At 47.5% G+C, this 13,600-nt stretch overlaps 2 protein-coding genes and 1 pseudogene across 2 annotated transcripts in view; 1 reads left to right on the top strand and 2 right to left on the bottom strand.

Annotated features, from left to right (window-relative positions):
* Nucleotides 1-13,600, bottom strand: part of MAN1A2 (mannosidase alpha class 1A member 2) — a 273,987-nt gene that overhangs the window by 233,780 nt on the left and 26,607 nt on the right. The window lies entirely within an intron of this gene.
* VTCN1 (V-set domain containing T cell activation inhibitor 1) overlaps nucleotides 1-13,600 on the top strand; it is a 47,823-nt gene that overhangs the window by 22,186 nt on the left and 12,037 nt on the right. Inside the window, exon 2 of the mRNA XM_015595562.2 lies at nucleotides 7,105-7,169. Coding sequence (XP_015451048.1) covers nucleotides 7,105-7,169 — 65 coding nt within the window. The remainder of the gene's footprint in view (nucleotides 1-7,104; nucleotides 7,170-13,600) is intronic.
* Nucleotides 8,183-8,298, bottom strand: LOC112469102 (annotated as a pseudogene).

Below are 13,600 nucleotides of genomic sequence, written 5' to 3'. Positions count from 1 at the left end.
GCCCACCTGGTGATAGGGAAGCCCTGCGGTCTCAGGCCCGTCCCGGGGAGCGAGCTGGCTCTGCTGGGAAGGCTCTCTCTAGACTGAATCTCAATCTAACCTCCTAGCACGTTCACCTAGGGCTTCATTTCTTCCAGAAATGGCACCTTTCCGATTTTGAAATGATCACTACTACTGCTACATTTAGACTCCTCTAAATTAAACAACCCCAGTTGCTTCAACTATTCTTCAAAAGCCATGTCTTCTAATCACAGCACCACCCCGGTCCCATTTCTCCAAGATTGATGGTTCTCAACCTGGGTGACACGTCTGGAGATACTTTAGGTTGTCACGAGAAGGGCAGGTGCTACTGATACCTAGAGGGTAGAGGCCAGGGATGCTGCTAAAATCCTACAGGGCACAGAATAGCCTCCGACAATGAGAATTATCCCGCCCAAAGAGTCAGCAGCGCTGAGCGTGAGGCACCTTCTCTGAAGCACACAGTTAACCAGCGTTCTTCCTAAAGTCCGGGCCGAACACGCACATGGAGGAACGTCAGCTAACGCTGCCGGCGTGTGGACACGAGGTCACTGTTCAATTCGCCGGAAGCTCTGGCAGTTCGTAGTGAGGGGTCTGTTAAAGCGCCCTTTCGTGCGTTGCTGCTGACCCAGGGACAGCACACACGGGGCCTGCAGGCTCACTTAGAAACCACGAGCCGGGGCTGGCCCTCTCTCCTGCTGAGCCCGGACGCGGCCTTGCACTGTTTGCGACGGAATACTTCAGCCACCACTATCCACCACGCAAAAGAAGCTGGCATGCCAGATAAAGTCTATTTGCTGGTCGTGTCTCCCCAGTTTGATGTCACTGGGGCCCAGGTGTGATGTCATTCTGGGGCCTGTGCTTTGGAGGACCCCCATGATACTGTGTCACCATCCTTAGTGGCAGCTTGAAAGAAGAGATGATGCCTCAGCCTGATACTCAATAGCATGCAAGTCTCTGACATCCATTTTTCGAAAACCGCTTTCGCAAACACAGAGCCATGCTGCCCACTGTCACTGAGGTGCTGTGGACAGAGCAGGGCTGCCCAGGAGGGGGCCTTCTCCTCCACACCCTCCTCGAGCTCACACCGCCCTGCCAATTTTTCCCTGACCCGCCAATCACCACTCTTGACACCCATGCTCTCCGTTCCCCGGATCAAAGCTGGCCTTAATTTTACCAATATAAAGAGATAAAGGAGAGGAATGAAGAGATGGAGAAATATTCTCTACACCCTGGATTCTTCAGGGGGGAAAAAAATTGAGTGCAACAATCTAAGTTTCTCACAAACCTAAAACCCATACTAATCAATGGCTATAAAATGGTGACACAATTTTACCTTGAAGCCCGACGCTCTGTTCCACACAGTGTTTAAATATAATTTCTTTTCTCCATTTATGGGGAAAAAATAGAGAGAGGGAGAAACTTTTTGGATAGGCTGAAATAAATGTCTTTGATTTCAGCATTCCTTTATAAACCCACTCACTTTGTGAGCTTGGGGACAAAGCAATATGTCTGATTTATATAAACATTTATTTGATTTACTCAAATATTCTGCTTGGTAGATTCAATGCAGAAGTAGAATATTTTCAGATTAATCGCGTGTTTGCTACCTTAATCCAGTTTTCAGAGTGTTAACCATCAGTCGTACAGGTGGAAGTCAGCTGACGATCTATCGGGAGTGTGGTATCCCTCAGCCGTGTCGGCATGTGAGAAGGAGGCAGGAAGCAGAGAACGTAGAAACCATTAACGTCTGACTAAACCGAAGCGCGCCTGACGTCTTCCAGAATGCCCCAGGAGGAGACGCGCAGGGGAGATGCGGGAGCCTCCTGCCACCCGGGGCTCCTCCCGGAAGTGTGGCTCGTAAGAGCACAGGCTCGCAAGTTGGACTCTGGGTTTGAGGCCTGGCTCTCCCACTTTCCAGCTGTGCGAGCTTGGTCAGTTACCTCAGCTAAGCCTCAGTTTCCCCACGTGTGAAAAGGCAACGATGGTGGTGCTCGTCTCGGTGCCGTGCGGCATGAGACCCCCCGTGTAGCACCGGCGCACGGAACGTGCCCGATGAGCATGAGCTATCGTTTTATCGCCCTCTTGGACCTTGATTGTAATGGAAGTTTGTCCTTAAGAGAGAGGTATTTCTATTCTAGTTTATTTCTTGGTGATTCAGTAATACACTCTGTCTGCTGCAATTTACGTTTCTATAGCACCAACTAGCTCACGCGTGGTTGAAAAACAGGGGGCCAATGACCATGTAGCATGGAAGCCGTGCTGGTTCTCATGCATTTCCTCCCGTCCCCGATGCGAGGGGCCTGATACGGCATGGCGGGGGCGGGGAGGACCACTTCGGTAGGAAGGGCTCAGCGTGGCTTCCACTTCTTTCTTTCTTTCAATTTTAAGTGAACACCCGCACTCGGAGCTCTCTCCCGGAGAAGCACCTCTTGGCCTTGCAGATCCCAGGCTGCACCTGCCTCTGTGCCCACCTCGCCGGCTCACGGCTCCGAAGGCAGAGTTCTGCTCTGCTGCTTCTGGGCATTTTGAGTACCGAAGCAGCTTCTGGCCCTACGCAGCTGCCGGTTTGGCCGTCCGAGTTATCTCCCAAGGTACCACCAAGTATTGCTTCTGTTAGACTCATTACAAAGTCACAGAGGTTTCCAGTGGTCTGCTCTTAACCTTCTTTCCCCGCATAAGCCCTGTTACTTTTACCGTGCAATTTTATAGAACGTGAGGGTTTTCAGGAGCACATGTGACTTCTTAATGGAAATGCCTACCTTCTTTCGAGCGCTGCAGAGAGCAGCAGCAGTGGGAGCAAAGACGACTGAGCAAGGCCTCCCTGCGGAGAGCTTGTGTCCCTGCCAGAAGCCCAGGCTGCGAGGCCGGCCCCTCTTCCCAGTCCAGACACTGCAGCAGGACGTCTGGGTCCTGACCCCGTCCGATGCGGCACAGACGACCACTTTTCTCTGGGTTTCTGCTTTGGAGAGAGAGTGTAGCGGCATGAATTCGCTAAATGTCTTCCTGAGTAAAGCCTTTCTCTTTACCTTCTTCGAAACTTGTTCGTGGACATGCACTTCGAGTCTCCTTATTCCTCTCACACGTCAGTGCTCGCTCCCTCCCTGGGAGTCCTGTGAGAACGTGTCCCTCTCTGCACGGAAGCCCTGGCCACCGAAGCCCTGGCCACCGCCTGTCCCGTGTTACTATGGTGGCGTGTGCGTGTGCGTGCACGGATGCCCGTGCACATTATGTCTGCAAGTGGGTGTGCCTTTCACCTCAGTGACACTCAGTGACGCTCCTCCAGGGCAGCCACTTTGTTTACTGCCTAATAAATGTTTACTGAGTGAACAACCCCCACCCCCACCCCCACCCCGCAAAGCACCGGCTCACTCTGGGCCCTTTCCTAAGGTGAGTCTCACACCCGCGCTGTGAAGCCCAACGCAGATGCTCGAAGACAAAGCTATGCGTTCAAACTTCCCTGTAGCAGTTATTGGGAATTATTCTGGGGAAGTAAAAACCAAAAAGTGATGTAAGAACCTTATGTGCAATATATTATTCATCTTTTTAAAAAATTAATAAGCAGCAGACAGGAATTGTTGAATTTGGCTGCTCTGATAGTTCCCGCTTCCGTCTGCCAGGCTCTGGAGGGTGACTGTCTCCTGAGGGAGTGACAGTGTGGAAAGAACCTCCAGGTGACTCCTGCTTAGAGAGGAGACTGGCTAGCAGGGTTCTGCCTCCACAGCAGGGGGACGTGTGGGCCTGGAGGGAGGGAGGGAGGTGGACTCAGCTGCTTTGACTGAAACACCAACCTGCACTGTCCCTTCCTCTGGGGGAGTGTCCGGGGATCTGTTGAGTGTCTTTGCTGCCCAACTCTGCCTTCGAGAGGGTAGGGGACAGCGTGCGTGAAGATCTATGGCAGAGCGTACCTATGGTGGTTCAGTGTGGATGGAGGGCAGGTTCGCGGGGGAGGTGTGGAGAGGGAGACTGGAGAGGGAGGTGAGAACCCCTCTGCGAGGCCCCGTGGGCTACACCAAAGAGTGGCTTTTTATCGTGACGGACATGGAAAGGGCTTCGGAGTTTTAAGAAGACTATCATGATCGGTTTTGTAACCACCGTTGCCAATAGCTTAGTGGCTGAACCAAGGGGTCGTCCCCATGACGATTTCCATCAGTGCCACCGAGGAAACACACGCTCTGAGTCAGAAATGTCTGCTCGCTGTATAATCATAGCAGAAGAATGAGAATAGCTCCACTTACCGAAGATTTCTACGTGCCAGGCACTACTCCAAATGATATTTTAACGTGTGTTAACTTAGTCTTTGCAAGATAGAGACCTAAGGTCGCACAATCATTAAGTGCTGGTGCTGCGACTTGAACCTACGTGGGTTGGGTCTGGAGGCCCTGCTTGCGATTGGGGCCCTACCCGCCTCGTGAGCCCCCAGCCCCCACTCTCAACCAGGTCGTCTCCCCTAAGCTGATCTTACACAGAAATGCTGACGGCACCACTGATCCTGGCAGTGCGAACACTGGGTTGGAGAGATCCGGACCAGAAGCAGGGATAACTGTTGGGAGACTGTCACTATCATGCTGCTGAGACACGGTGGTGACTGGAAGCAGCGAAGACAGAAATGGAGGGATATGAGGGACATTAAGACCTGATAATTCAAACAGATAAGAAAATGAACATTGAATTCCTAGCACCAAGCCTGGTACATGCTATTTTTGCTGTATCAAAGTATTATGATATTTTTATTATTATCAGTTGGATTAGTCTCCAGGTTTAAGTCATCAATTTTAATAATAAATTTACATGAAATAGCTGCAAGTAAACTTTTTCTATAGTGAAAAGAAATATGAATAGCCCTTTACGGATTATGCAACATTCATTGTCAAATTTGATGTTAAAAATCACCTTTCTGTATTAGTTTGATAGGGCTGCTGTAACAAAGTACCACAAACTGGGTGGCTTAAACAGAAATTTATTGTCTCACGGTTCTGGAGACCAGCATCCAGGTGTCATAGGGTTGGTTCCTTCTGAGGCCCATGAAGGAGAATCCGTCACAGGCCTGTCCCCCAGCTTCTGGTGCTTTGCTGACAATCTTTGAACCCAGCTGCCCTCCTGGATGCTGGATCTCGGAGGCCTCGTTGCTGGTGTGTGTGTGTGTGTGTGTGTGTGTGTGTGTGTGTGTGTGTGTGTGTGTGTGTGTGTGTGTCTCCCCATCCAAATTCCTTTTTATAAGGACACCAGTGATTTTGGATTAGGGGACCGTTTTATTTCAGTGTGACCTCATTTTAACTACATTACACTGGCAACAATCCTATTTCGAAATAAAGTCACACTCTGAGGCACTGGGGATTTAGCACTTCAACATATGAATTTTGGCGGGACACACTCCAACGGACAACACCTTTATAGCAGGTAAAGCAGGAAGGATTCTTATTCCCATTTTAAAGACAAAGAAACTGAGTCTCAGAAAGATGAAATCGTTTCTCCAAGGTAACTGAGTCCCTGGGTCACAAATGCATGTCTTCTGTCTGACCTAGTGGTCAGAGAGCCAAACGGTATCTCTTGCTATGAGCTTGTCTAGTCGTCCTCACATACTTGGAGTAGGAAGCACCGAGGCTGCACCAAGGTGTGTTAGTTGAGTGATGAGAGGTGGTCAAATGTGGTCTCCTCTCAGAATCAACTGCAGATGCCCTGTTATTAGCAGCTTCATTCTGCTCATTCGGTGGCTGGCCGTGTGGCTGCACCTCATGAGGGCTTGACTTCCAGAAGACCTGTTTACTCAAATTGTTTCTCGTCAGTCTGTTGTTTCTCTCTGGTGGGCCCAGAGCTGAGAGGAGCTGGGTACAATGAAGCTGTTCAGGGCAGAGAGCAGAATGCCCCGAGCCTCCCCTTTCTCTCTATAGCATCATTCTTTGCCACGCTGTGCCTTGCTTTTGTCCTGCCTGTCGAGTGTGGGCGTAGGGAGTGTGTGAACTGCCAGCAGTGAGAGAGTGTGGCGAGGACACCTGCCTGATGACTTATCACCAGGGCAGGGAGCAACGGGCAAGCTTCCCAGGAATGGCTCTGCCAACTCACCACCTTCCGTTCTGCCTTCGTCACTCTCACCAGCGAAAGCTGCTGTCCCTGGGTTCCCCTAGGCAGAGAGGAGAGGCACAGCCCATTCGTGAGCCCCACCCTTGGGAGGCAGTGTGGGAAGTAGTCAAGGGCAGATTCCAGGGATAGATTCTAATCCCGGCTCTGCCACTTACCCACTGTGTGAATTCAGGGATGTTCGGCCTCCCTGCCCTTTCCTCGTCTGTAAAATGGAGATGATAAATTTGTTTACCTCAAAAGGTTATCACATGGATAAAGGATACAAGCCTTAAACGGTGCCTAACACATGTCTGCCACATAACTCGAGCACTCGGCCAATGTAAGCAAGTCCTTCCTTGTTTATTTCCCAAATGCCATTTGTTGATCTGTTCATTGAAACTGGCAGGATACATATAAGAAGTTAACAGTGGTTACATCTGGATGGTGCAATTCATATTGCTTATTCGTATTTTCTAAACTTTTAGTAGTAAATATGTATTACTTTTTTAATAAGAGAAAATAAGTCCCCGTCGAGGATCAATGGGGCACAATGAACTAGGGATGAGAGGGTACAAAGCGAAGACGTGACCCTTGTCCTTAGTGGAGTTTAAAGTCTATGGAAAGAGACAAAACAGGTAAATTAATGATATGAGGGACGGGCAGCAATGCACGGGGCGGGCCCAGTGTGGATCCAGTCCCCCTCGGGTGGCGCCCGGCATTGCAGAGACGCCGTTGGTTTTGCCCCCGCGTTCTTTGTGCGTGGTCTTCCCTGATCTGGAAACAGGAAAGCAAGATGACACACACGGCCAGGCCAGGTAAAAGGGTCACTCCTCTAACCTAGCCCCGCGCCCTGGGGGACAGGGACAGGATTGCTGAGATCCCTTTCTATGGTACCTACTTCCAGGAAGGGGTTTCTGTCAAAGAAAACGTCGAGATGCTTTATGTAGCACCTCTTACAAATGACAGGTGTGAGCCCAGCATGTCAAGTGGGATGAAGTAATTTCCTGTTTCTCTGTCTCTCCACAGCATTATCAGCAGCATCATCGTTCTGGCTGGAGCAATCGCACTTATCATCGGTTTTGGTATTTCAGGTATGTGATTTCTTGCATTAGCGCCACCCATTCGCCCCTCGCCACTAGGCCCCAATCACTCAGCGTGGCAGGATGAAAAGGGCACAGGTCTTGGACCCAGGAAGTCTCAGAGTGGAGACCTGGTTCTTCTACTTATTGACTGTGTTCTCCTCGCATTAGTCATTTACCTCTCTGGGGCTCAGGTTCCTCATTTACAGAGTAGAGGAAATAATGTCCACAGCTCCAGGTAGTAGAGAGAATCAAATGGGATGTTTATCAGGGTGCTCTATCTACCAGCCCTTGCTGAAGACATCACTCTGGGCTCGGAGGTCAAGTGCAGTGGCTGAGCCATTCTTTCAATGATGGACCTGGGTAGATGAGTCCTTTGTAATGAAGCTTCAGCTAAAATGTTGAAGAATATCGAGTTTTTGCACAAAAGGGTACAAAAGGGTACAAAGGTCTTAGGCCATGACTGCTGTTCCATGTGGGAAACCGATGCCTTCGTGGCATGAATGGTGAGTTTGAGTGGTTAACGTATGTCCACTGCAGGAACTGTCTTCTCTCTCCTCCTCGGGGTAGACCAGGTCTCGGAAGGAGCGATTATGGACACCACGTTCATTAAGACGCTGGGCGAGTTAGGCTGACAGCTATCTCCTCCAAGGCAAGTTTTTTTGCTATTTCCCTTAAGCTGCCTGACTCAGGCCAACACATTTATTTTAACTTAGTCTGTGGCCAAAGCTGTCACTTCATAACTTCTGTTTAATAGTTTCAGCTGCCCTTTCTCTCTGTCACTCTCCTCCAGGGGGGGGGTGTGCTGCCACCAAACAGTGGTCCCAAGGCCTAAGCGAAGAAAACTCAGTGTAGGTATGTTTGCCTGGGAAAGATGTCAGCGGCACCTTTCTCACTTCCTTTATCACCAAAAATGTATACTTGTCTTTCGTCCATTTTTCTATTGAGTGATCTTTTTTTTCTTTTTAATTTGTAGGAATTCTTTATTCTTTTTTTATTATTATTATTTTATTATTTATTATTTATGCCTACAGCACCTGGTCTTCCTAGGTGGTCTCTCACCCAAGTACTAACCAGGCCCGACCCTGCTTAGCTTCCGAGATCAGACATCGGGCTTGTTCAGGGTAGCATGGCCGTAGACCATGGACCACGGCTCCACTGGGGCACAAACCCAGGACCTTCTACGTGTAAAGCAGACGAGCTAACTGCTACACTGTGGAACCACGTTCTCTCTATTTATTCTAGATGCAGTTTGGTTATATGTATTGCAAGATCTCTTCTACTCTATGGCTTGCTTTTTCACTCTCTTAATGATGTCTTTCAATGAGCAGAAGCTCTTAATTCTAACATAGTCCAACTTACCAATCTTCGTATTTATATCTAGAGCTTATAGTAACCCATTTGGTTAAGAAGTCTTTGCCTATCCCGAGGTCATGAAGATTCTTTTAAGTCATCTTGCAGAAGCTTCACTGTTTCCCCTTTCACAGATGTATCTATGAACCATCCAGATTTAATTCTGTGCACAGTGTAAGATAGTAGTCAAGATTCACTTGTTCCACGTGGCTGTCCAGTTGACCCAATACCATTTATTGAAAACGCTGTCCTTCCCCTACTGCTCACCAGAGCCATTTTCGTCATAAATCAAGTATCCAGATGTGTATGGCTCTGTTTCTGAACTCACCAGCCCGTTTCACTCTAATATTCTTTTATAATTTACTTCTCTTCATGTTATTTTTTCTCCTTTCCTATTCCTAATCTTGGGCATTTTTGTCTGTCTGTCTGTCTCTTTCTTTCGTGTCTTAAAACAGATTTACAAGGTGTCATGGGTGTTGTGGTAGTTCTGAGAGAATCAGGTTTTAGTTTTATTTTTACTTTCCCTAATTGTTTATCCATTTAATTAATTTTGGCTTTTATCTTTGTTAATGTCCCTCTTTCTGCTTTGTTTTCCTAGTTTTAAATTCTTTTTATATCTTAAAAAAAAGCCCTTCATAAAACAGTATGCCCAGAAAGCCAATAAACAGCCCTTCAGTAGATATTGCCACTCGGCTTCCCAAAGAGCTTACCAAGCTGCCCTTCCCCGGAAGTGTGTGAGGGATCCAGCGCCGGGTACTGTGGAATCTTGTGGTTTTCATTTCCATTTACTGGTCACTGAGGAGACTAAGTGAGTGTATTTTCACATGAGAAACATAACGCTAAGTGACAGAGCCTGAAACAGAGCTGTACATTCTGCTTAATTCCATGTGTGTAAAGCTCAAAAACAAGCCGATGAGTCTGTGTCGTGAGAAGGCGGAGTCACGGTCAGTGACCCGGGAAGGGGGACAGCGTGGCCGTTGGGAGCGGGCACGGGGGGGCGTCCTGGAGGCAGCAGCGTTCTAGTTCTTGGTGCGGACGGTGGTTACATGGGACGAAACTGTGATAATTCTTCAAATTATTCAGTTGCAATGTGTCCATTTTTATGCATGTCTGTAATACAATATACGCACAGAAGTACGTGTGTGTGTGTGTGTGTGTGTGTGTGTGTGTGTGTGTGGAAATAAAATACCAACTGGTAAATACTTTGGACTAACTTTAAAAAACATCAATGCGTACATTTTGGTACCTTCCTCACTAATGCTTAAATGCTTGCCCTTCACTCTACATCTTGGCGACCAGCGATTTTTGGCCTAGGGCTAAATGGCTTGTCATCAGACCCCCTCTGAAGTTACCTTTCGGTTGTTAGTGGCTTTAATTACACTAGCAAGAATTTTCACATTTTGCAGCTTCCCTGTGACAGTCAACACTTTGCTACTTAAACCTTTTCCGGCTGCACAGCTACGGTGACCTCAAGTGCTTAGCTTAGTGCCTCGACTACAGAGGAGAGGGTGCCCCTTAGGTGCTTGTTGAACAGACAAGGGAACGAATGAATACACGGTTAAAAGTTACAGTCTACTCAATCCAACCACCAATCCAATCAATCTTTCCGAATGATTCTAGTTCATAATGGCTATCGATATCATTGACTTAAGGTTTCACATGTGGCGAGTCAGGCACTATATTAATCTCTTTACCTGCTTCGTATCATTTAGACCTCTCAGAGACCCTCTGGGGGAACTACGGTTATCAGCATCCTCATTTTACAGATGAAAAAGCTATGGAATAAAGAAGTTAGACAACTCGCCTAAGGTCACATGTCCAGAAAGTGGCAGAGTGGCACCTGAACCCTGACAGCCTGAGACCTGTGCCATGTTCTCAGACACCATGCTTTGCTGCTATTCCCTGCACTGTCCCTTGATCTGGCCTGGCCCAGTAGCTTCCCTCATTTCTTCTCATACAAACAACTGCTACCACCAACCCTGCCCCTTCTCTGGCAAGAATGGCACTCATGTGTGCCACCCCAGGCTCCACTGGTGCAGGCTGAACCTGTGTGTTTCTACCTTGAAGCCATGTGCTACGGTGCCCATCTGGACCACTGGGTTCCCGCAGATGCTGACCATCTGCTGACAGCTTCTAGGATGCTCTCTATGTCACTGGAATCTACAGAACTTGTCTTACTGAGTCATTTCAAAGAAAAGTTCATTTTCCATGTTTTATCCAGTGGTGTTGGAACCCTAATTTTTGTAAAGAATCCTTGCCTTGTGTGACCTGTAACCCCGTTTTCCAAGAGATTCCTGCTCCTGTGGCAGAGGGCGATCGAATAGTGCTCGCCCCGTGTCGACACAGGCCGGCTCAGATTTAGCTTGTCCCCTGTCACAGCTAGCTCCTCTTTGCCCATGTAGACCAGGGTTGTGACACGAGCTGGAGAAGTCATTTTCAGTCAGTGACTGGGTCTTCCAGCTTTAAAGAAGTCTGATGGACTTTTAGAGGCCAATGAAATCATTAAAATCGCTGCCCATCTAAATTAACATAATTCTGTATTACGGGACAGCTGCCCCTAACCCACCCACTAGAGCCCTCAGCCCACCAACTCACGTGAGAGCCCCTGGCGGTTAAGAGACCTGCAGAGTCATATCAGGCCCGACCGTGTTTCCCAGAACGTAGCTCCCTGAGCCAATATTTGTTTGCAAGTTTGGATACAGATTTCTTTGGGTGAGAAGCAATATTTACATGCTGTTGCTGACAAATTAAATTTCATTTTATCGCTTTTAAGCATCATTCATTTGCCTAACAAATAAGTATTCATTGATTGCTTTCTGGGTGCCAAGAAATGGCTAGGTCCTCATGGTTTTTTACGTTCTCGCTGGCCTTTATTCCTCCTCTTGATTTGATATGGGAAGGATGGGATTTAATCAACATGACACTCATTCCATCTGCCACATCTTTAATGCAACTTTAAATGAGCTGGAGCCTGCAGCAGGTCCCTGGGGCACTCCACAGCAGCCTACTTTTAATCATTAAGTTCTCTAAGAGATATTTCAACAAATTCCCTACCTGTGGGCTCAAGGCCAACACATTAAAATTAATTCGGTAACACAATTACAAACTAAAATATGTCATTACTGTTTCATTCTCTCCATAAACGGTGTTAATTACGTATTTTTTCTGAAAAGTAATTTTTCAATTCAACTTTAATGGCACTTTATAAACTACAATCAAGTTTACCCTTGCTCTAACGTAGCTACATTTGCTCCATGGTTTTATCGAGAACCTCTGTGTGTTTTCACTGCCTTCTTTTTCAATGGCTCACATTTCCCCCAAATTCAGATGCAGCGATCCTGCCAAATGTACCTTACGCCTATGATCATTTTGGATGGAACCATTATCTTAAATAGCGCCTTGATTTCTACTGATTTCCATTCATTCATTCAACAAATATTATTTTCCGCTGCAGAAACACAGCACTAGGCACTTGTCTTAGTTTGCTCAACTGCCATAACAAAATACCACAGATGGGGTGGCTTAAACCACAGGAAGACAGTTCTAGAGGCCGGGAGGTGCCCCCGGTCCCAGGACGCTTCACCTCTAAGGCTTCCATCAAAAGTCCTCTGGCCTGTTGAAAAAGAAGTGAGGACATCACCCTTTGAAACCAAAGAGGCAGCCCTAATGATCTGAGTCACCCTCAGGATTATTCTTGTCTTTTCTGGAAGAACAGCACATGTTCACAGCTGAATAGCTCTATGGTCCAGTCCTATGGGACCTAGGAAGCCTGACGGCCCTCCTTAATTTTGTCTTTTTTCTACCTCCTTAGTTTTCCTGTCCTCAGCTGGCAGTGTTTCTGCTGGTACGATACCATCTCTATTCATGACTTGAGCTGAGGTGGCCGATTAGGCCCATAAGTGGTACTTAGTCTCCTCATCAAATGGCTGCTTAGCTACAGCCTAGTGCTCTCTTCAGAACAGCTTTCTCATTTTTTGCAATCTGGATAGGCTGAGAATCTTCAAAATCTTCAAGTTATGGTTCCTTTTTGCTTAACAATCCTTTCTTCAATTAATCTCTCTCCTTTCCCATATTTTACTATATAGAGTCAAGAGTAACCAAGCTGCTTGTTCAACACTTTGCTGATAAATCTCCTTGGCTAAATATGCCATTTTATCACTCGCAAATTCAACCTTCCACAAAACACTAGAGCACAGTTCAGCCAAGTTCTTTGCTACTTTATAACGATAATTGCCTTTCCTCCAGTTTCCAATCACATATTCTTCATTTTCATGTGAGATCGCACCAGATGGCCCTTAACATCCATACTTCCAGCAGGCGTGTCCAAATTCTTCCAGTCTTCACCCATTACCCAGTTCCAAAGCATGTGTAGACGTGCCTCGATATTTATTATAGCAGTACCCCACTTTTTGGTACCAAAATTTGTATTCGTCAGGATTCTTCAGAGAAACAGAACCAATAGGATGTGTGTGTGTGCATGCATGTGTGCACATATGTGTGCATGTACCAATAGGATGTGTGTGTGTGCATGCATGTGTGCACGTATAGAGAGAGACAGAGAGAGAGACAGACAGACAGACAGAGAGACAGAGACAGAGAGACAGAGAGATTTAGAAAGCACTGGCTCACATGATTACGGAGGCCGCGAAGTGCCAAGATCTGCAGTGAGCAACCTGGAGACCCAAAGGGTTTAGTTCCACTCTGAGTCTGAAGGCTTGAGAACCAGGAGAGCCACTGGTACAGTTCCGGTCCGAAGGACAGAAGACTCGAGACCCCAGGGACAGCGTCTCAGGTTGAGTCCAAGGCAGGAAAAGACAGATGTCCCAGCCCAAAGCCGTCAGGCAGGCAGCAAGAGTTCCCTTTCACTCGCTGTTTTGTTGTTGTTCTAATCAGATCTTCAGTTGCCTGGATGAGGCCCACCCGCATTAGGGAGAGTGATCTGCTTGACACCGTTTACTGATTCAAATATTAACCTCATCTACAAACGTCCTCACAGGCACACCCAAGACTTTGGACAAAATGTCTGGGCACCCTGTGGCCCAGGAAAGTTGACGCATAAAATCAATCATTGCAGCATTATAGGAATTACC

Source organism: Pteropus alecto, unplaced genomic scaffold, assembly GCF_000325575.1.
Source record: "Pteropus alecto unplaced genomic scaffold, ASM32557v1 scaffold106, whole genome shotgun sequence".
In the NCBI taxonomy this organism is placed as follows: Eukaryota; Metazoa; Chordata; class Mammalia; order Chiroptera; family Pteropodidae; genus Pteropus; species Pteropus alecto.
The sequence above is the reverse complement of the archived record's forward strand: the minus strand, read 5'-3'. Positions and strand labels throughout refer to the sequence as shown.